The sequence below is a fragment of the Pinus tabuliformis genome, chromosome 2_1 (assembly GCF_031772625.1).
Source record: "Pinus tabuliformis cultivar Carrire ecotype Pingquan chromosome 2_1, CPIR1, whole genome shotgun sequence".
NCBI lineage: Eukaryota > Viridiplantae > Streptophyta > Pinopsida > Pinales > Pinaceae > Pinus > Pinus tabuliformis.
Window position 1 is genome coordinate 292834576 of NC_142299.1, and position 23344 is coordinate 292857919.

The 23344-nt window shown below is 36.5% G+C and overlaps 1 protein-coding gene across 1 annotated transcript; it reads left to right on the forward strand.

The window, feature by feature from the left end:
• The first annotated feature begins 21722 nt into the window (after positions 1–21722).
• LOC149199941 (uncharacterized) lies at positions 21723–22755 on the forward strand. The gene is made up of 3 exons (XM_089400775.1): positions 21723–21727; positions 21903–22020; positions 22210–22755. The coding sequence occupies exons 1-3, from the start codon at positions 21723–21725 to the stop codon at positions 22753–22755; spliced, it is 669 nt and encodes a 222-aa protein (XP_089256901.1).
• Positions 22756–23344: the final 589 nt, after the last annotated feature.

The following is a 23344-nucleotide window of genomic DNA, read 5'->3' on the forward strand; positions in this document are numbered from 1 at the left end:
GTGTTTTGGTATCCATAATATCAGTTAATTGAATTGTTTCATTAACTTGATATTCATTATAAACAAGACATATTTAAATCTAAATACTTTAAATATCTTGCTCTTGGTTGGGTTAGATCTATATCTACCTAATTGATATAGAATTAAGATAGTTCCTTTTTCTTGCATCTTAGAATAATTTTGCATTTAGATTAAAGCTCTGCATTCTTTTAAGTCCTCTTCTCAAAGAGGCAAAATTTTAATTGTGGCTTGGCTGAACCTAAATCAGTTTAAGGATCATTCTCTTGCCTGATTAGCAAGAAGGAGTGATCTAATATCCCTGTCTATTGGTAGTTAAAGATACATCATAAACCAATAGTGATAGGGAGAAGGTAACTGGACCTGGTTAAACCAGTCAGAACCACCACACCAAATGGAAAATGAGCTGCTTTAAGGTCCGGACCGGGTGGTTATCCCCCATTGTTGTTGCAACGATTTTCGAGGCATCAACAGGTACATTACTTGGTACATGTTTCCAAGGAAGTAAAAATAGTGGATCCAAAGAAAATAATAGTTGTCATGGAGTGGGCAGCTCCTAGAAGTGTGGACTGGGTAACGTCATTCATGGGGTTAGCAGGTTATTATACGAGGTTCATCACAAACTTATATCACATTACATATCTAGTTATGTCAATGTAGAGGCAAGGTAAGAATTTTGAGCAGACAGAGGAATGTGCAACCAATTTTGAGCAATTGACGCAGTTGTTAACAAATGCTCGAGTGTTAAAGATTGCAGATCCATAAAAGTAATTTGTTGTGTGCACAGATGCTTACAAGAGAAAACTTAGTGGAGTCCTTATGTAGGAACGACATGTAGTGTTCTATGAGTCACAGAAATTGAATGAGCATGAGCAGAATTATCCAACACATGATCTTGAGTTGGAAACGATCATCCATGCTTTGAAGATGTGGATACATTATCTTCTTGGTAAGCGGTCCATCTTGATGAGTGATCATAGTGGATTGAGGTATCTATTTGACCAACCAAATATGAATGCTAGAGAAGGTAGATGGTTGGCCACAATTAGTGATTTTTAGTATGAGATCATGTACATCAAGCATAAGGAGAACAGGGTTGCAAATGTTGAAGAATATTGGGCAATTAGGTGCAGTGTGATTCTTCTTGAATTGATCACAATTTGTGGAGTATTTTTACTTTTATTGTTATCTTAGTACTCTTTTTCTTATTAATGCATGTGTGTGTACTTCATCAAACTGCTATAAAAAATATAAGAACAAGAACACAAAATGTTGGCTCTCTGCGAGGGGCAAAACCTCTATTTTCTTGACGGGAAAACCCTTTGGTAAATTTCTCTTATTGAAGCTTCTTATTGATCAATGCCAAACACTACAACCTTGACTAGAATTTCCTTTGTCTGACACTTTTTTCCCCTACATTTCATCCCTCTCCTTCTAACACATTGTTCTTCTTTCAATTATTGGTAAACCTCGTTGCACTTGCCCTAGAAGAGGTAATTCTTCTTGGTCTATGATCAGACTCCTTATTCATGATGATCCCTTCCTTCCTCTTGACCAAATGAGATTCTTCCTTGAGATATAAGTACAGACTTAGTATGACTATCCTACAACCCTCATTCCTTGCATGTGTGGTGGTTTATGGTGCAAGGATACACCTGGCATATAACCATACTTAGCAAACTGATGCCAGGTTTACCCAACATATACCCACAGTATGCATTTCATTAATGCATCTACATGCATCTACACTGTCCCAGGTCATTTGACTCTATAATGAAGTCAAATCTTCAGAACTTAAATGGTCATGGCCCATTCATCAGTTCTTGTGTAATGGAACCCAATCACCCCGCCTGAATCCTCTCTTAGAATTATAATATGAACCCTTCAGAACCATAGTTCACACATATATGTATAACCTTACTATATGCTTTGGTTACACATATATTAACCCAAAACACTATCGATGCTTTTCCACTTTATATCCCATTACAAAGGGAAATACTCCCAAAACACATTTTCCTCTTTATTACAGCTTTAGCACAAAACCCGAGGTTAAAACCTCTATCACAATCACTATCGGCTATATCAACGGTTCATATACATATGAACCATCACCCCTCTCCGACTCCGATCTCTGACTATCGGGTGGTTAACATATGCTTTAGCGCTAAAAAGCCCGTGCCATATAAACTATCGGGCACGATAATATATGGGAATACAAAGGAAATTCCCCTCCTAACAACATCCATGGACTTTAAATATATATAGACCCGCGACTATGATTTTCGTCGGGTCCGGTCTTTACTTAATCCACACTTCCGCTGCGCCGAACTCTGATGGGTCCAAGCTCCGATATTCTGATAATCACTATCGGATATCGCTCATTACCCATGCCTAACTTCTTCCGTTGTGAACCTCTGATTGTGCGATCACCGATCGGATTATCGGCGATATCGCCAATCGCTCGTCAGAGTATCGCTAGTTTTGTTATCACTGTTCCTTAGCACCTCTGAAATGCGATTGTGATTTCAATCATGGCCATTGATCTTTGAAGATCCAACGGCTACTGAGTATTAATTCTGGACTTCTCCGCTCATCCCTTTTACTTGGAAAGTTACGTTGTTTCTTCAATTTCTCGGTGATTTGGCTTCTTTAAGGTTCCGGCCTTCTGCTCATTCACAGCTCGTTCTTCCTTCTGGGCTTAACTCCTCACTCTCCTTTGATCTCTGTCCTTCTTGCAGAGCTCTAATGGATTCAATGATCCATTTCGATTCTTCTGAATCATGTTCCTCTTTCTCTACTTCTGCGTCCTTCAGAATTCTGCCTGCAACCTGCAGAGCCTACGAATTCATAGTAAATCACTCATGAAATACTTCTTAACATACTGACATAGATAGGAACCAATTCTTGCATATATTAATATAAAAACACAGATTACATCTGAGACTTCTCGTCTCGCATAGGCTTGATTGTCAATAATTGTGGCCTCCTTCTTCTGCCCGTAGGCTTACATATGTTTACATAGAAACTGGGATTGGATTACTATGAAGGACATGATCCAATCCTTTAACAAAAGGCTAAAGCTCGCTACATGCATACACATATGTGGCAAACTTATCCACTCTATCTTTTTCTCTATCTTAAAACAGAAAAGTCTCCTTATTAGCTCAATGGTCCATATCTACTTTAATTAATTCCTAAAAGCTCTCTCTTGCTCCTAGAGAGTTGGATTTGCTTCTACCACTCATGTTCTCATTTATTTATTTTCAGATCATTTACATATTCTCCCCTTATCTAATTAAATGATACTTAAAGGCCTAAATATTGCCTTAACTTGATACTTAGGAAAACTATTTCCTAAAATGCATGACCCCCTATGTATACTATTTTAAATGATTTCCCTTGGGCTGAATGCTCTTGCATCAGTTTACTTGATGTTGTAGGCTCTTTCCTCCTTCGCTTGAGTGCCCTTCGCCTTCTCTTGATTGGGAGGACTTATAGGCCTAGTTTACTAGCCCCAAATAGTGAGATATATCAATTGTGAGTTGTTGTTGTCATAACCGCAGAGACAAGCCTCTTTTTCTCGCACATGTGGCTACAAATTTCCCTAGAAACAATCTTCTTAATCTCAGTTGTATACCCTTCCTCTTCACTGCACTTGGAGATCCTTTCTTGTCCTTTGTTCACCCTTTACTTGCCTCCTTTTCTTCACCAATTTCAGAGATATGAGAGTTTTCTATTTAGAGGAGTCAAAATCCTCTATATAGAGGACTCTCTCTCCTTTAGGCCAACTTGACATATTTAATCATCATTTTTCTTCTTGAAGGATGTCGTTGCTAGGACGAGACTTTAACTTTTCTTGGAGGTATTCATTTTGACTTTTCTTTTCTTCTTCTTTCACTTCTTGTTATGGGAATAATGCACCCTACGGTATGGGTTGAGCACCCCAACAGAGAAGAGGGCATACACCAACAAGAATAAAATATTAATACTTAAACTACTGAAGTAGGAAGAAGAAGTGTTACCCAAACATCCTACGTTTGAGGTCGTTCCCCTAGGTTCTAAACCCTCTGCTTCCTCCAATGCTTTGAAACCTGTAACTCGTTCAAGAAAAGGAACTATAATAGTAGTAATTGAAAGCATGTTCATGATATAAATGTTAGATCATATAATCATAAAAGTATAAAACATGAAATCATACATTAGTTAGATTAAAACATAAATTAAATCATTAATATCGTAACATCAAGAATAAGGCATGGCTTCTTTATTGATGACTGCAAAATAATGTGGAAGAATACAACCTGACTTGTCCACAGCTCCAAGTGAAACATTCCTCCGGATCCGTCTAGCCCAAGCCTCAACAATCTTATTTCCAATGCATACACGCGGATGCCATATAAAGGAGATGGACATCACAATGAGGAAATAGGGGTTTCCTATAGCTGAGAGTGGAGGAGGCACAGGGATAAATTAGACTCGATCAGGGACAAGTTAGATATAATTTCAATATCCTATCTTTATGTCCCCTTAGGCCTTCCCCATGAGGTGTATTTATATGACCTAAATTTTTTATTTTTTATTTTTATTTATTTATTTACTTTATTTTTTCTTTTTCTTTTTTTTGGGAAACAGTTAGGCCACGGGATCCTATAGGTAGGCTTCTAGTGTAACCCGTAAACCCATCCCAAGAAATAGAAATTTTATATATTTTTTTTAATTCTATATCATATACATGGGTTGGGTATAGCTAAACCTATGTGTGTACGTATTTTTTGTAGGGCAGAGTCATGTATGGAATTTAAAATAATATTTTTTAATATTTAGACCAATTTTGAAGGGAAAGGATTACCCAAGGCCATGACTCAGAGCATCAAGTATATAAAGATGGTAAATGATGCTATAACACTTCTTGAATCACATGAGCTTCTTCCCTTTTACTTGTATTGTTGTTGTCCTTCTTAAGTTTAGGACAATTCATTTTGTAGTGACTATATTTTTGGCATCCATAGCATTGGATTTTGGAAATATATTTTTTGTTTGTTTATCGTTGACCAAATTTTCCAAATTTTCCATTTCTCTTGGCCATGGTAGAAAATGCTTGCACCTTTGATTCGATATCTTCCTTGGCTTTGAGTTTGGTTTCCTTAGTCTTACATAGGGACCACATTTCACTTAGTGTGGTAGATTCTTTCTTGGCATATATTCTTGATGTGAAGTTGCCCCAATACTTAGGTAGAGAATTGAGTACTACAGTTATCATTTCTTTGTCGGACATGAATTCCCCTAGCTATTGAATTTGATCCCTCATCTCAGAGATCTTCATGAATTAGGGAGCTATTCCTTCCTTTTATATGTTCATCTTGTACAATTCATTTCTTAGATATAACTCCTCTCCAGTTGTGGTTACTGAGAATAGCTCTACTAGTTTATCATAGATTTGCTTTGATGTTTCAAATTTGGAGCATAAGGAATGAGAGAGTCTTTGATGGATTCTATTAGATTCTTGCAGCTCCTGTCTCATCCTTATTTTACTTCGCTGATGCTTGAGTTTGTTCCTTAGTAGGAATAGTAACATACCCTTTGATGTGTTCTATGAGTTCATTGTCCTTCAGAAGTAAATCAATCCTCTTCTTCCATGCAAGAAAGATATTGGTGTCTACCAATTTATTGCTTTCCTTGCAAAAATACATTGGTGTATATTCAGAAGGGGACATATACATACTTGAGAGATTTTGAGATGTAGTAGACTTGCTTTGTCCTTGAAGACTTGATGGCTTGCCTTCCTAGGATCTTGATCTTCATCAAGTTTCCTTCTCCAAGTGGACTTGCTTGATGATGAGATTTTTTTTATTACTTGTAGATGATGTAGGTCCATCTTTGATCTGCTCTTCTTTATGGGTGCCTTTATGTATGACTCTTCTTCTTAATTTGTAGTCTTCCTTGATGAATAATAGATGATAGACTTTCTTATCCTTGAAGTGATTGAGACTTCTTGGCTTGATGCTTCAAATTTTTAGATGTCCTTTCTTGATGAATGTTCTTGAGATGCCCTTTCCTTATTGTGTCACCTTAGCTCCGATACCATGTTGAAGAATCTTGGGAAATTAGGTGTAGTGTAATTTTTATTGTCTTGATAACAATTTGTGGATTCTTTTTACTTTTCTTGTTATCTTAATATTCTTCTTCTTATTAATCCATGCGTGTGTACTTCATAAAATTGCTATAAAAAACATAAGAACAAGAACACAAGCTGTTCACTCTCTGCAAGGGCCAAAACCTCTCTTTTCATGAGAAGAAAAACCTTTGGTAATTTATCTTATTGAAGCTTATTATTGATCACTGCCAAACACTAAACCCTTGACTATAATGTCCTCCAAGCACAAGTCTAGTCCTTTCTCCTTTCTTCACTTTGTTCCCTCACACTTCCTTCTTCCGGCACTTTGTTCCCCGGAACTTTGTCCCACTCCTTCCGACACTTCGTTCTTCTTTCAACTATTGGTAAACCTTGTTGCACTTGCTCTAGAAAAGGTAATTATTCTTGTTCTATGATGAGACTCCTTATTCGTGATGATCCCTTCCTTCCTCTTAACCAAATGAGCTTCTTCCATGAGATGTAAGTAAAGACTTAGTGTGACTATCTTGTAACTTTAATTCCTCACATGTGTGGTTGTGTACTTGATGTTGTAGGTTATTTTCTCCTTTGCTTGAGTTCCCTTATTCTTTGCTTGATTAGGAGGCCTTATAGGCCTAGTTTACTAGCCCCAAATATTGGGATATATTAGCTGTGAGTTGTTGATGTCATAACCACAGAGACAACCCTCTTTTTCTCACATGTTTGGTTGTAGCTTTCCCTAGAAATAATGTTCTTAAGCTCGATTGTACACCCTTCTTCTTTGCTACACTTGGAGATCCTTTCTTGTCCTTCATTCACCCTTGCCTCCTTTTCTTCACTAATTTCATAGATATGAGAGTGTTCTATTTAGAGGAGTGGACAGCTTCTATCTATAGAGGACTATCCCTCCTTTAGGTTGACTTGACATATTTAATCATCATTTTGATTCTTGAAGATATCCTACATACTTTGATGCCTTTTAACTTTCATTTAGATCAGATTTCATTTGACATTTTTTATTGCACCTTAACAGAATGATTTTATCATATACATCACTTTGATGTCTCTAATTTTTCTATGTGAGGGAATCTTTCATAAATATCCCTTTTCATAAATTCAGAGCAGGCATTTTGATGACTTCAGCTACTTAGAGGACTATATCTATTCTCCTTCTTCATGCAAGGAATCTTGATAACAAATCAAATTCATAAATGTCCTTGCAATCATGAAGTCATTTAACCAAACTTGAATATAGAATGAAAAGATACTTACTTTTCATGTGAAGATGAAATCTTCACCTTGATGCTTTCTTGAATGATCTCTTTCCATGAGATTCTCACTGGAGTTGTTTGGTACAATAGAGTTCTAGAACCTTTCTTGGATCTTCCTTTCATTGTTAAGCACTAAAGCACTACCTCCTTTTATGATATGTTGAGATTATTTGATTCCTTGACTATGAGCATATGGAATCGTAATCAAGAATTTTAAGAGTATTGTCATGGTGTCGACCCAAGATGTGGCATTGTGTTCTCCTTCTAAAGTGATATTGTTATACTGTATGTTGTGACTTTATATGTTTGCAACCTTATTGCAATGCTCCTTGCTGGAGTAGAAGCTTGCTTGAGTTGACTAGGATTAGCAATTATCTTTGTGGCCTTCAAGCATTGTTCAATACCAATCATCGAGACTGTTTAAGTCATTAATATCGTAGTGGTATGACATGGGTTGTAGACACATAAATTTTGAGACTAGCACCGATACTGTGAAAGGTAATGTGTTTTCCTTTTGTTATAGTGAAGATTAGGATTTCTTCTTGGATATTCAACCTTCTCCAAGATGATAATCTTTGACTTCGAGTTATCTTGTTTTGTAGTCATATTGATAAGGTTCTTGGTGACCTTTTTGATGATGACCATCGAGAAAAGGTTCTTTGATGATGTAGATTGCTTGTTATAGACTTGATCCTTTATTCTTTACTAAACCCTTAACCTTAATTTGATGCCCTTCTTGAGGATTGATCCGTGTATGTCTCTTTTTTTTTCCCTTCCTTTGACTTCTCCACCTTAGCTCTCATACCATGTTGAAGAATCTAGGCAATTAGTATTAGTAGGATTCTTCTAGGCTTGATAACAATTTGTGAAGTTCTTTTACAATTTTTCTTATCTTGATATTCTTCTTATTATTAGTGTGTGTTTTCCTTACTTCATCAAACAGTTACCAAAAACACAAGAGACAAGAACACAAGATGTTGGCTCTTAGCCAAGGAAAACCCTCTCTGACCTAGAGAGGAAAACCCTTCTACAAATTTCTCTTATTGAAGCCTTGATAGAAAAATTCCAAACACTGGACATTTAAATTCAGGATGCTTCCAAGATCTTGTCAATACTCCTTTTAGTCACCTTACGTTGATCTTCCTTTCTGCACTCCTTTGTGCCAAGACTAGGGAAATTTGATCCCTAGTCTAATAGCCCTTTACAATAAGCTTATTTTCAGACTTTCTTAGATTTATTTTGATCCTTCTCTATACCCACTTGATGCATCATGTCAAACTCTCCTCCTTATTATGGAAACCTTCCTTCATACTTTGTATATTTTCTGGTCTCTTCTAGGAATATCTAAGATCAGGACCGAGACTGATATTGTATCTCTTTTACACACCTTGCAGTCCCTTATTTCTTGTTGTATGGTCCTTCTTTTTGTACTTCCTTTCAACTCTAGATGGAAAACCATTTACTATTCTTTTCCTAAAGTGAACTTCGATTCTTTACTATTCCTTTTACTAAAGTGAACTTCTACTTATCTCAGATATACAAGTACAGTACAGACCTAAACTAGAACAAGATTATTACTACACTATATTTCTATTTTCTCTTTGTTGAATTTCCTCTTCATAGTGCACTGAAACATTAACTTCTTCTCGCACTTTATCTCAGAGCTTGACCGAATTGATTACTCTAAATAAAGACACAATTCCTCCTTTATATACAGACTGTCTCCCTCTTTTAAGCCAACTAGTATTCTATGGGTAGGCCGACTTCATCAAGGGGCATATTCAATCATACTTGAGCCAAATTCTTATGGAGCTTCTTGACAAGGTCTTTGAGCATACAATTACTTCAATAAATTGTTCTTTTCAAGTGTAGAAATATTTCATATACATTACTCTAAAATATTTTTATGACTAAATGAAGAATCCCTAAAGACATCAAAAAGAAGTATTCGATGTATAAAAATTTCTTGCTCATGAAACCCATGAGGAAAGCTTTACAAAAATATATTTTATCATCTCTGTCTTTTCATTACATAACTACTTAGTCAATATGAAGACCGAACCTAGTTACACTTTCTTCAACACATACATGCCCAAATCTTCCACGATCTTGTGGGTTGCTCCACAACTGGCCAAGATCATGCTATGATACCATTTTAATGTTCCTAATGGAAATTTTACAATGATAACAATGACATGCAAATACAAGAACAAAAAAAAATTTAGAAACAAATACACATGAACTAGAAATTTCTACAAATCCGAGAACTTGCCAAGACCTTATTAATAATACCAGCTTGTGGTATAAAGAGTTGGAGTAAGTGCAACTGGGCTTGGACAAGGAAAGATAAAATCACCAGGTGATGAGTACAAGAAAGCCCAACAGCTTCAATAACCATCTCCTCCAGAAAATTGTGTTGTTGCTCAAAAGCTGCACTGTTGCCTTCCTTCGCCCCCTGATTTTCCCACTCTAGAGTGCCAATAAAATTATAGGAATTTGGGATTTTGATCCTTGCCCAAAATCCAGAAAAAACCCAGAAAGGGTTTCCCTCGGTTGAAAAATTCAAAAATTGACCCTTCACAACATGGCTCTCCTCGAAATACGAATTTTGTTATTGTAACTAATCCTATCAATCTCTACACTCCAAACTCTAGAAATACTCCCCAAATTGCCCTCCAAATGATCTCGCAGCTCCCCACCTCCAAAATCCCCATAATAATGTTGCCCCACCAAATCTCGCTCCATTGTCTGCGTAGTCCATGCGCTGATGTTACTCTCCCTACTTTGCGTAGCTGTTACTCTCCATGCTCTGCGCGGTTGCTAATCACCCTGCTGCTGGAACTCAGTTGTTATTTTCCTGCTGTAGTAACTCGACCCTCATGTTGCTACCTTCCCTTCGATTGTAACTCGACCTCCTTATTTTTACTGCCCCTGTTGTTGTAACTTGACTTACTACTATTGTAACCTGGCTCATTGCTGCTAGTATGACTTTGAACTAACTAGAACTCCCTCCTAGGGCTGGAACTCAAAGCCCACTGAAGCAAGGGTTGAGATCTTCATTGAGAGACACTCATGTGCTAAACAAACACAATATTGGTTGAGCTTATCAACGAAGGAAAATTCTATTTTCAAATAGACTATTGCTCCCTCATTCCTTCCTTTTATCATTGTTGGCCATGCATTCCTTGTGGGTCCCTCCACCAATTCGATTTGCCTCAAGGAATTTGAATTCCTTCTTCCCCAAGTGTGTACTTTATGTGGGCCACATATTCCACTAGCAATTTTACCTTTCCTTTTCCCTAATGTTGATTGCCTCCATCTCTTAAAAACTTAAGTGTGGACTCCCTCTATCCACTTTATCTAAGTTTACATGCCAAATTATTTCGCAACACCCAATTACAAGAATAGAAATTCATCTTAGCAAAATTAATTTAATTGGGGACATTACAGTATTCCTTTATTTCTTATTTATTTACTATTCATATTTTTTTACCATATTATTATTGTTATTATTATTTCTTTTATTCAAATAATAAATTTGAGTTAATTTATTATTTTGATTTATATTTTATTTATTTTATTTTTTCATTTTCTTATTACTATTTCTAGTTTTATTGTTTAGAATAGTTTATTTTGACCTCATCATTATTATTTTCTGAACTCGGGCTTTTGTGATCGATAATGAATTAAGGAAAATCGCTAAGCAGAAATCACATAAGAGAAATTTTTGGCTCACGCATTTCGAACCAACAAGTGTGGTTCATTATCAGGACCAAATGAAGAGACAAGCCATGACAAAGGCTTAAATAGACAACAATGTAGAGACCATAATTTCAGGTAATGACTATATTTGAACAATAATATTCAAATTATGATATTAATTTATTAATATATTAAAAACAAATATTAATAATTAATGGAAAATAAATAAAATAAAACAAAAATATACACAAGTCAAAAGAAAAAAAATAAAAAATAAATATATATATATATATATATATATATATATATATATATATATATATATAGATATATAAGTAATCAATAAATAAAATAGGGTCAACAATAAAATATGGGGTTAGGGCCCATTAAACAAATAACAAAAATACTAAAAGGAGTTAAGAACAAATAGGATGATAAAATACTTAACAAAACACGAAAAATAAAAAGTATAAACTCTAATGAGGAATAAATCAACAAAAAATACTATAAAAATGACACCAATACCTACATATAAAAATAAACAAGAAAAATAAATCCCAAAAAGAAACCTAATAAACTAGGAGGACACGACAGATACCCAACTTCTGTTAATAATCCAACCATCATTTCTATTCAAATTATTGGGTCTTTTCTCAAGTTCTAAGGCCTTCCTCAATTTATGATGATGGAAGTGACTAAACCGTGCAACAACTTAAGCCTTCTCAATGTAGATGTGATGCCTAGACTTATTTGCATTCTCTCCTATAGCAGAGGAGAAGGTCCTCACATGCTTGATGTCAGTGGCATGCTCACGAATCCTTTGATTATTCGAGCGACCAGTCTTACCAACGTAGGAAATCCCACAAGAGCATAGGATAACATAAACGCCCTTCATATTCTTGGGTTCCACTAGTCTTTTATAGATCTAAGGGAGCTCTGGATGGTATTTAAAGGCCTAAAGCTTGAAGCCACCTTATGCTTCCTCACGATCCTCGCAATCTTGTCAGTGGTCCCTTGGATAAAAGGAAGATGAACAGGAGAAAATTAATCCTTGGTATCTTTCTTAGCACTAGGACCTTTTTCAGCGCTAAGGGAACCCTTAGTATATTGGTGTCTACTATACCCATTATTAAAGAAAACACTTAAGAGATGTCCTTTCTCTTCATTAATATGGTTGTCATCATAAACTTTTAAAGCTCTAGTCGCTAATGTGTTACAAACACCAAGCTTTTGAGCTTGGAAATGATGAGAAGTAGCATGAAGATATTATTCCATATGAGTTTTCTTACGAAATACCTGATGAGAAAAATAGGCATCATCATTCCTTGAGAGGAGCACGTCAAAGAAGGGTAGACTACCATTACTTTCAAATTCCATGGCGAACTATATGGAACTAGATTGATTGTTAAGAAGGAGGAAAAGTAGTTCCAGCTCTTCCTTACCATGGGACGAGATGACACAAGTTTTATCCACAAACCTCTTCAACATGTTCGGCAAAATATGAGAAGAAGGTAAGGCCTCCGATTTAAAATCCTCTATGAATAGATTAGCTACCACAAGGGAGAGTGTTCAACCCATGGCGACACTGCAAATTTTCTCATAGAATTTTGCATCGAATGAAAAGAAAGTAGAAGTAAGAGAAATACCAACTAAATTAGTCGTATCAAGATCTGTAATGCGCTTGGTGACTTCGATGGCCTTGTTGATAGGGATATTAGTGTAGAGGGATACCACATCGAAGCTCACAAGCTTGTCATCCCGATCAAGTTTGAAACTCTTTAACTCATTGACAAATGATGTAGAGTCCTTGATGAAGGATTTTGTATGGCCAACAAGGGGCTTAAGCTTATTTTGTTTATTTATTTATTTTACTTTTATTTTTTCCATTTTCTTATTATTATTTTTCAATCTTATTGGATAGAATAATTAAGTTTGACCTTGTTAATACTTACCTTTGTTTTGATGAAATAATACTAAAAATAAAGTTAATTTAATTTTTTATTTACAACTAATTTCCATCTTTTACTTTACTTTAATTAAAAAAATATTTATTAATTGATGATAATTTTCATCTATCACTTTATTTTAATAAAAAAATATTTATTAATTAATGATAATGCTTTAGTCAAAATTAATTGCTATACTCTAAAGGCTAGAAAACATCTCTCTTCATCTATTCAATTTAATGTTATTAATGTCATCACGTGGTTCTTCATCTTGTCATGAAGATGAAGCACACTCCTCAACTTATAATTTCTTTATGTGATTTTTACAGACATATCTCTCAACATTCAAATTACAAAATTCTTACCTATATGGAAATTTAAAAATTTCTAACTCGTATTCAAAATTAGAGTTTGTTCGTTGGGCCAAATTGTGCTCTGCACAATGCAATGTAGTGTTGAGGTTGTTCACTCATCTTAAAAACCAAAGTGGTAAAAGTGTGCTTTAACTCACAGCTTTGCTCCCACAATGGTCGCAAGTTGATTTACACTGCACGTGGGTTAACTTGTTCTCTCACAAGTGTTGTCAATGATTGCTGTCATTGTTAGAGGGATTTTTTTAATGTGAGTCTAAATGTTTCGAAACAATTTTTTTTTTTAATAAGATTGAATAATTTATATTTTCAAAATCACATTTAAATCATTAAAAATAATTGCGAAATAATTTTTTTTAACCCAAATTTCTAAATAGCCAAAACATAAAAATTGGAAATGAATCTAGTGATTGTGCTCAAGTGCACTTTACAACTAAATATGAAAGAGATATATAATTCTTGGAATATATATATTAATTAAAAGTATTATAAAACAGAGTTGTCTTTAGTGCGGTTTTCTGGAATTTTTGGTGCCGGTGCCAGATAAAAATTTGAGGTGAAATCTTGATTTCTGTTATTTAAACTGGTTTTTTTGACTGTATATATGGTTTCAACCCCTAGGGTGTTAGGATTGTGCAAGGGTTACCCATCAAGCTTGTGATTTCAATAAATTTCTAGCGGATTTTAGATAAATTAGAAAAAAAAACAACGTGAAAAGCTTCCAAAAAGTCTTACTAAAGACAACTACTTAAAAAACATTAATAATCTCTCTCTTGAAATTATTTCTCCATTCTTTGTTGTTGAGATCAAGTCCAATATGGAAGAGTTATTGTCATGTCATGTAAACATTACCTGTTTTTATACTCTTGGTTTTTCTTATAGTATTCTTCTACAATGTAGCCATTTTAACTAAGAAAAATTTATGCACACATAAAACTAATAATTAAACCAGCCTACATCCATCTTAACTCCAAATCTACCAATTATCTAGTGAGATCAAATGTCTTTAAGGGAAAAATCATAAATACAAATCTCTTTTAGAATAGAAAGATATTTGATTTTTTTGAGTGCTTGATAGATCCAATATTAAAATGGATTTAGATTATTTAAATTGAAATTACATAAACTATCTTTTGAAATAAACCTCCTATCAATATAGTTAATAATATATCTATTAATTAACGATATATATATTGTTATTCTTAAATAATTTAACTAAATAGTGTAAGAGAGTCATGAGAAAACCTTTTACAATAATATGACCAGATAAGGAGACCCCTTACATTGAAGAGCTAATGCTACATGAGCATTTAATATATTATCTTTTTAAATAAATTTGCATGGGATAGTTTCTAACACTATATTTATTGAAATTTCAAAAAACAAATATTAAATAAATTTAGAAATAATTTTATGTAAACACAGATTTATATGTTACAATTATAAAATTATATTATTTTATATAATATAACTTTATCAAATTTTATATTTCATATACATATTGAAATCATATCAAATTAACTTACATAATTTTGTTTTACCCAAATTTTACACAAGCGGAGGCAGCCGAAATTGGACGCTCACTTAAACTCGGGGGCTATGTGTCGAAGTCGGTTCAAGGCTTTGGAAACATACTACACATGGATCCATTAGCTAAAATAAAACAACATGTTGGAAAGAATATCAACTTTTGACTTTCAGTCCAGTAAAACACAAATGACCTATAAGTTCTCTGAAGGCTGAACTGTATCACGCGATAAGTGCTTCTCGGAAGCTGCCCGCACTGAATAAAATACTGAACTTGATTGTCTAAAGTGCTAAAACTATGAACTTGATTGTCTAAAGTGCTAAAACTATGCGACATTTTTAAAATAACAAATGGATTCAGAAAGCACAGAAAAGCAGAAACAAGAATCACTCTCCACCCTCCATCGTTTCTACCTTTTGATAGTGCGAATTTGTTTAATGGAACACGTAGATATTTTTTTGTTGGAAAAGAGAAGAAATATTTTTTAAGCTATGAAACAGCCTCCTCCATTGCTACATCTCTCTATTGGCACTCGACAGCCTGTACTGAAATGTCCAGTTTTTGTGAAACTGCGGACTCAGAATAGACTAACCAACTTTACTCTCCTTTGTCTATATTTTCTTTATACACCACGCTTCTGCATGTGCTGTGCTTTTTAGGGTGATGACGAATGCTTGCGCAAATTGTTGTTATATATAGAGAGGTGGGGAGGACATATACGGAGAAGAAAGGAAATCGGCTTGCTTGCCTGTTGGGACAAAGTAAGGCCTGTACGCAATAGACTTATTGTTGTTATAATCCACAGGATTATTGTTGGGTATTTTTGCTGGGAAATACCAAAACCAAGATTCAAATTAAACACAGAGACAATGCTTTGTTCTTTGACTCCAGGATCTTTTATGCACAGAGAGACTTAAAAAAAATTCACTGAGAAACAGAGTATATCACCACCATAAAAACATTCTATTCATTAAAACCTGATACAAAGATTTACCACTGTAAAATCATTTTCATATTCACTGCTGTGAAAAACAATTTACTGCTGTAACAAAAGTTTACATTCACTGGTGTAAAAACAACTTAGGCTCCACCATTTTCTTTATCCACTACTTGTCCAAAACCACACATGGTTTTTCGGTTTTTACTGGATCTTCGTATTACAATGCTCCAGACAAAAACATTACAACATATTACCCTCTGGTTCTTCACATTTTACACACTGCTGTGTGTTTTTTCTTTTTACTGCACCCTCGTATATTTACGCTACTGTGAACACACCATATATCCTCCCATGTGCGATACATTATGAAAAAAAAGTCAACACTAAAACCTATTATATACGATTTGCATTTTTTTTAATACATGCCGTAAAAGACATAGACTTGTATTAAAACGTGCCCATACCTTTTCATAAAAAAAAACTTACGAGCTCTATATAAAAACTTTAATATCCTACCTACCACTATGACATTTCATTAAGACATATGGCCAACCAAAAGTTTAATCCACGCAATGAATTGATTTGACGTTTGTTGGTATGCAGCTTCAATCGATCAACGGTGGAGAACACGCAACCAGATCGGACGATGGAGAGGATATCGGAAGGCAGATTTTCACCGAGCTTTAACTTCCGATGGGTTTCGTTTGCTGATGTCATGCGGGTGACACGCGTCGCCTCCAAATCGCATCGGAGCTCAACAATACGGAAACCACTTTTCATGGATGGCGGTGCGATATGATCCTGGCCGGTTTTATGGTTTTGTTTGGTGGTTTTGGGCTGCGTACGTAGCGCGTTGAAATTACATTTTCAACACTCCCCTTTAATTTCAACTGCTGGGCATTCGGTCATACCCAAACACTTCCTCAAAAATTCAAAGCTTTTCTGATCCAGCGGCTTTGTCAAGATGTCTGCAACCTGTTCTTGAGTCCTGCAGTGTTCTAGGACAATTTCTCCATTGTTCACCAATTCTCTGATGTAGTGAAACCTTGTATCAATGTGCTTCGTTCTCTTGTGAAACACTGAATTCTTTGACAATGCAATAGCTGAGCTATTGTCACAAAATATCACTGTCGCTTTTGCCTGCTCTTGGCCTAAGCTTCTCAACATTCTTCTCATCCACACTGCCTGACAAGCTGCTGCTGTCGCTGCCACATATTCAGCCTCTGCTGTAGACTATGCTACAATGGACTGCTTCTTAGAAGCCCATGAAATGGCTCCTGAACCCATATTAAAAACATAACCGGAAGTGCTCTTCCGATCATCTACACTTCCAGCCCAATCGCTATCAGTGTAACCAATTAAATCTGAACTTTCTGAGACACTATATAATATGCCAAACATTTTGGTACCTTTGACATACCTCAAAATTCTCTTTGCTGCCTGCCAATGTGCCTCCTTTGGCCTCTCCATGAACTTGGAAATCAAACTAACAGCATACATAATATCAGGCCTAGTTGCTGTTAAATACATAAGGCTGCCCACAATGCTTTTGTACAGGCTAGGATCAAAATCCTTGCTGCTGTCCTCTCTGCTGAGCTTTAATCCCATTACTGTGGGAGTGATTGCTGCCTTGCATTCTTCCATCTTAAATCTGCCCAAAACTTGATTTACATATCTTGCTTGAGATATAAAAATCCCTTTTTCATTTTGATCTACTTCTATGCCTAAGAAGTATCTCAACAAACCCATGTCAGTCATTTCAAATTCATCCTTCATGACTAATTTAAAATTCTCAATAAGACAAATATCATTTCCAGTGAAAATAACATCATCTACATACAAAACAACAATTAAAATTTTACCATCCTTTTCCTTGATGTAGACTGTGGGCTCTCCTTCACATTTGTCAAATTCATTATCCAATAGATATGAGTCTATCCTGCTGTACCATGCTCTTGGCGCTTGCTTCAGCCCATAAAGAGCTTTCTTCAACTTGCACACTTTGTGCTCTTCACCTTTCTTCTCATATCCGAGAGGCTGTTCCACATAGACCTCTTCCATTAACACTCCATTTAGGAATGCTGATTTCACATCCATTTGGTAGACTTTCCATTTGTTTTGTGCTGCTATGGACAGCACTGCTCTCACGGTTTCCATCCTTGCAACCGGTGCGAAAGTCTCCTCATAATCTCTCCCATACTGCTGCTTGTACCCTTTGACAACCAGCCTTGCCTTGTGCCTTTCAATCTTGCCTTCAGCATTGCTTTTGGTCTTGTAGACCCATTTCACACCAGTGACTTCTTTGCCTTTTGGTAGCTCAACCAAATCCCATGTTTTGTTTCTCTCTATGGCATTCATCTCCTCATCCATAGCTTTTATCCATTTCCTATCTTTAATTGCTTCCTCGAAATGAATAGGATCATCAACATGACAATACAATGCAAACAAGGAATTCATCCCTTCATCATAAATGTCACTTAGATTTCTAAACTTCTTACCTCGTTCACTTGGTGTGCAAGTGCTTGAAGATGCACTTGAATTTCCTCCTTGTGGTGTGCTTGGAGAAGCACTCTCATTGATCCTCAATGGTGTTCCTTGCTGTCCTTGTGTTGGCCTCAATGGTGTCCCTTGCTGTCCTTGTGTTGGCGCTGCTGTTTGGGGATGCATTTCAGCCACCTCCTCATCATCTTCATCATGAGACAAACAGTTTTTGACATTCATTGTTTTCTCTATGCTTCCATCCCAAGCTTCCTCTTCAATGAATTGAACATCCCTGCTGACAAAGAACTTCTTGGTAGATGGAATGTACAGCCTGTAGGCTTTGGATTCATCACTGTATCCAATGAAGATGCATTTCTCCCCTTTGCTGTCCAACTTCCTCCTTAGCTGATCTGTTATGTGTGCATAGGCCACACACCCAAAAACTCTCATGTGGGTGACTCCTTGCTTTCTCCCACTCCATGCTTCTTCTGGCACCTTGTTCATCACTGCTTTTGTAGGACACCTGTTCAATATATAAACTGCACAATGTACAGCTTCAGCCCAATACTCATTTGGAAAATGCTTTGCCTTCAACATGCTCCTTGCCATCTCCATGATGGTTCTGTTTTTCCTTTCAGCAACTCCATTTTGCTGTGGGGTGTACCGTGTTGTAAACTGTTTATGAATTCCATTTTCTCTACAAAACTTAAGGAATTCATTGGAGATATACTCACCTCCTCTATCAGTTCTCAATACTTTTATGTGCAGCCCGCTTTGGTTCTCCACAAGTGCTTTGAAATTTTGGAATTTCTCAAAGACTTCACTTTTGTTTTTGAGGAAATATATCCAAGTCTTTCTTGTAAAATCATCAATGAATGTCAAGAAATATAGGCTGCCAGCTAATGATGGAGCTTGCATTGGTCCACACAAATCTGAGTGGATAATCTCTAAGGGTGTCTTTGCCCTTATGCTCTTCCCTGATGGAAAACTTTCTCTATGTTGTTTTCCCAAAATGCAGCCTTCACATAGGCTGTCCGGTTTCTCTATCAATGGTAATCCCTTTACCCTTCCTTTTTTGCTCAATAAGTTTAGGCCTCCAAAATTTAGATGCCCGAATCTCAAGTGCCATAACCAGTTCTCATCCTTTGGCACACTTTGGAAGGCCTCTTGGGTGATTGCTGCCATTTCCCTTTTGTTCTTCAAGTCTGCCCTGATCCTGAGAGGGAACATCCTGTTCCTTGTCATCTTCACTTCAGCAATGCATCTTTTGCTGGGTGGTATGTCCTTGATGGTGCACACATCATTTACAAAGTAAACATTGTAACCCTTTTGAATAAGCTGTCCAACACTCAAGAGGTTACATCTCATTCTGGGGACATAGTAGACATCTGCTATGGTTTTCCTTTCTCCTTGTTTTGTAAATATTTTTATCTCCCCTTTTCCCATAACAGACACTTTACAATCAGTTCCTAGTGTGACTTCTGATTTCAAATTCTGATTTAAGGCTGAAAAGAGGGCTATATTCCCTGTCATATGGTTGCTGCAACCTGAGTCTAAAAACCATATGTCCTCACTATGTGTTTCAGCCATGTTACAAGCTAACAGGACATTGTCTTGACTGTTGTTTTCTCTTGTAACATTTGCATTTTGTCTGCTGTTCATATCATGTTGTTTCTTTCTACAATCACTAGCATAATGTCCATACTTTTTGCAATAATAGCATTGAACATTAGATTTATCATACCTTTGTCCTTGAGCATGATGTTGTCCTCCTTGTTGGCTGCTGCCTTGACCTTGGTTCTGATTTGGATTGCTGCCTCTTCCTTGTGCATTTGATGAGCTGTTCCTTCCTCCTCTGTTCTGGCTTCTGCCTCTTCCTCTTTTGTTTCCTCTGCCTTGACCTCTTCCTCTTCCAAAGGACATCTGGGTCTTAAAGGCTTGCTCAAGGGATGGGTTTTCATTCCTACTCAACCTCTGCTCATGAGTTATCAGTGATGCATGTAGCTCATCAACTGAAAATCTTGAGAGATCCTTTGTCTCTTCAATGGTGGTGACAATGGCATCAAAATTTGAGGGTAAGACCCTCAATATTTTCTCCACTATTCTTCTATCTTCAATTGTTTCTCCATGAGTTCTCATTTGTGTGATTACACCAATCACATGAGTGAAGAATGATTCAATGTTGTCTGACTCCTTCATTTTCAAGTTCTCAAAATCCTTTCTCAGCAATTGTAGTTTTGCTGTCTTCACTCTCTCCATGCCTTGATAGGCTGTCTTGAGGGTTTGCCATGCTTCTTTTGATGTTTTAGCTGCTGCTATCCTTGGAAATATGCTCTGGTCTACTGCTAGATGCAACAATAAAATGGCATTTGCATCCTTCTTCCTATTGCTCTTCAGGAGATCTCTCTCTCCCTGAGTTAGTGCATTGAACTCAGTTTCATCTGCTGGTTCTTCAAAACCTTCCTCAACTATTTCCCATAAATCTTGAGAGGCAAATAAAGCTCTCATGGTTATTGACCAGTAATCATAGTTCTTCCCATTAAACTGTGGGAGCTGGGTGTTAAACATACCCATGCTTATGCTAGCCATTCCTTAACTGTGTATTTTTTTTAAAACAACTAACTGTCTTCTGCAATAACAAAAGAAATGCTTTTGAAGAATACCTGAATCCTGAGCTGTCTGAGTCTTCTAACTGCCTGAGAGGTTTTGCTGCAGCAACAACCTTCTCCCTTCAGCTTCTTTAACCTCTTTAAAGAGCCTGAGCCTTCTCTGATACCACTGTTGGGTATTTTTGCTGGGAAATACCAAAACCAAGATTCAAACTAAACACAGAGACAATGCTCTGTTCTTTGACTCCAGGATCTTTTATGCACAGAGAGACTTAAAAAAAATTCACTGAGAAACAGAGTATATCACCACCATAAAAACATTCTATTCATTAAAACCTGATACAAAGATTTACCACTGTAAAATCATTTTCATATTCACTACTGTGAAAAACAACTTACTGCTGTAACAAAAGTTTACATTCACTGGTGTAAAAACAACTTAGGCTCCACCATTTTCTTTATCCACTACTTGTCCAAAACCACACATGGTTTTTGGGTTTTTACTGGATCTTCGTATTACAATGCTCCAGACAAAAACATTACAACATATTTTGTGCACTGCCGTGCATTCACCCTCTGGTTCTTCACATTTTACACACTGCTGTGTGTTTTTTCTTTTTACTGCACCCTCGTATATTTACGCTACTGTGAACACACCATATATCCTCCCATGTGCGATACATTATGAAAAAAAAGTCAACACTAAAACCTATTACATACGATTTGCATTTTTTTTAATACATGCCGTAAAAGACATAGACTTGTATTAAAACGTGCCCATACCTTTTCATAAAAAAAACTTACGAGCTCTATATAAAAACTTTAATATCCTACCTACCACTATGACATTTCATTAAGACGTATGGCCAACCAAAAGTTTAATCCACGCAATGAATTGATTTGACGTTTGTTGGTATGCAGCTTCAATCGATCAACGGTGGAGAACACGCAACCAGATCGGACGATGGAGAGGATATCGGAAGGCAGATTTTCACCGAGCTTTAACTTCCGATGGGTTTCGTTTGCTGATGTCATGCGGGTGACACGCGTCGCCTCCAAATCGCATCGGAGCTCAACAATACGGAAACCACTTTTCATGGATGGCGGTGCGATATGATCCTGGCCGGTTTTATGGTTTTGTTCGGTGGTTTTGGGCTGCGTACGTAGCGCGTTGAAATTACATTTTCAACAATTATACTGCTATATGCACCACTGGGCTGAATTGTAGATTTCAGCAGGAAATATGAAGATAGGAGGGTCCCCATGGGTGGCGAGGCAAGTGTGGTCGGTCCTGAGCTCTGTGCTCAAATCGAAATCAAATGCTGTCAAGGGAAAAGCAGCCCACGCAATGAAGACCAAGATTGTTGTTCTCGGCCTCATCAAGAACAAGAACATATTCGCTGCAATTTCTCACAAGATGAATTCTCTGTTTGGACTTGAGGATAGCGAAGGGCAATATTCCAGTGACAACAATACGTCATTGACGATGTATTATGCTTCGACGCCCGTCGATGAGATGCCTTGTGAAGCTCTTCAACATTGCGAGCAGGGATTGGATCATATATTCCACGCAATTCTTGAGTCAGAGTCGCCCTCTGATAACCCTAGAAATTATGTTTCAGCTATTGAGAGCTCGCGAATGTCTACGTGCTCTGTCGAGGACGAGATCGACATTTTGGCGGAGGATTTCATTAAAAGGTTTCGCAGTCAGATGCTTTTGCAGAAGCAAAACTCTTTCCAGCGATATCGGGACATGTTAGAGCGAAGCGTGTGAGAGTTTTTGGTCTTGGGTGGATATGGGGTGTTTAAAGTTGCAGAGACGATGCTGAGAAGATCAAGGGAAATTATTCAGTCAGTTGGCCAAGATTTCATTACCCCGCCGACTGTGATGAACGTACTGAACTTGAAGAGAAGCTTTCAGGATCGATGACTTGATCTGGTTTCACCGTTTATTGCAGATAATCACATACGATTCCTTGTTTTGTTAATTTTGTTTCTAATATGGAGAGCCATTTACGGATTATTGTTTATTTCCCGGTTCTGTCATTGAACCAGTGGATGTTGTATGTTCGTCATTTTGAGGTGAATAAATAAACTCGGCTACTTTGGCCAATTTGACACTAATTACGATTTCATTGTTTTATCTTCGTCATTTTGATCTGAATAAATAAAACTCGGAGACTTTGGCCAATTTGACGGTAATTCCGTTTTTGGTTCTGTGATGCCATAATAATGTGTATATTTTATTCTGGTTAGGGTTAAAATTTATTATTAGTTTAGCATTCTATCTAATTACACTGAGAAATTTATCCTAGAATAGTTAGCTAGTGGTCAGATGCAGGTTTTTAATCAGTTCATGGTGT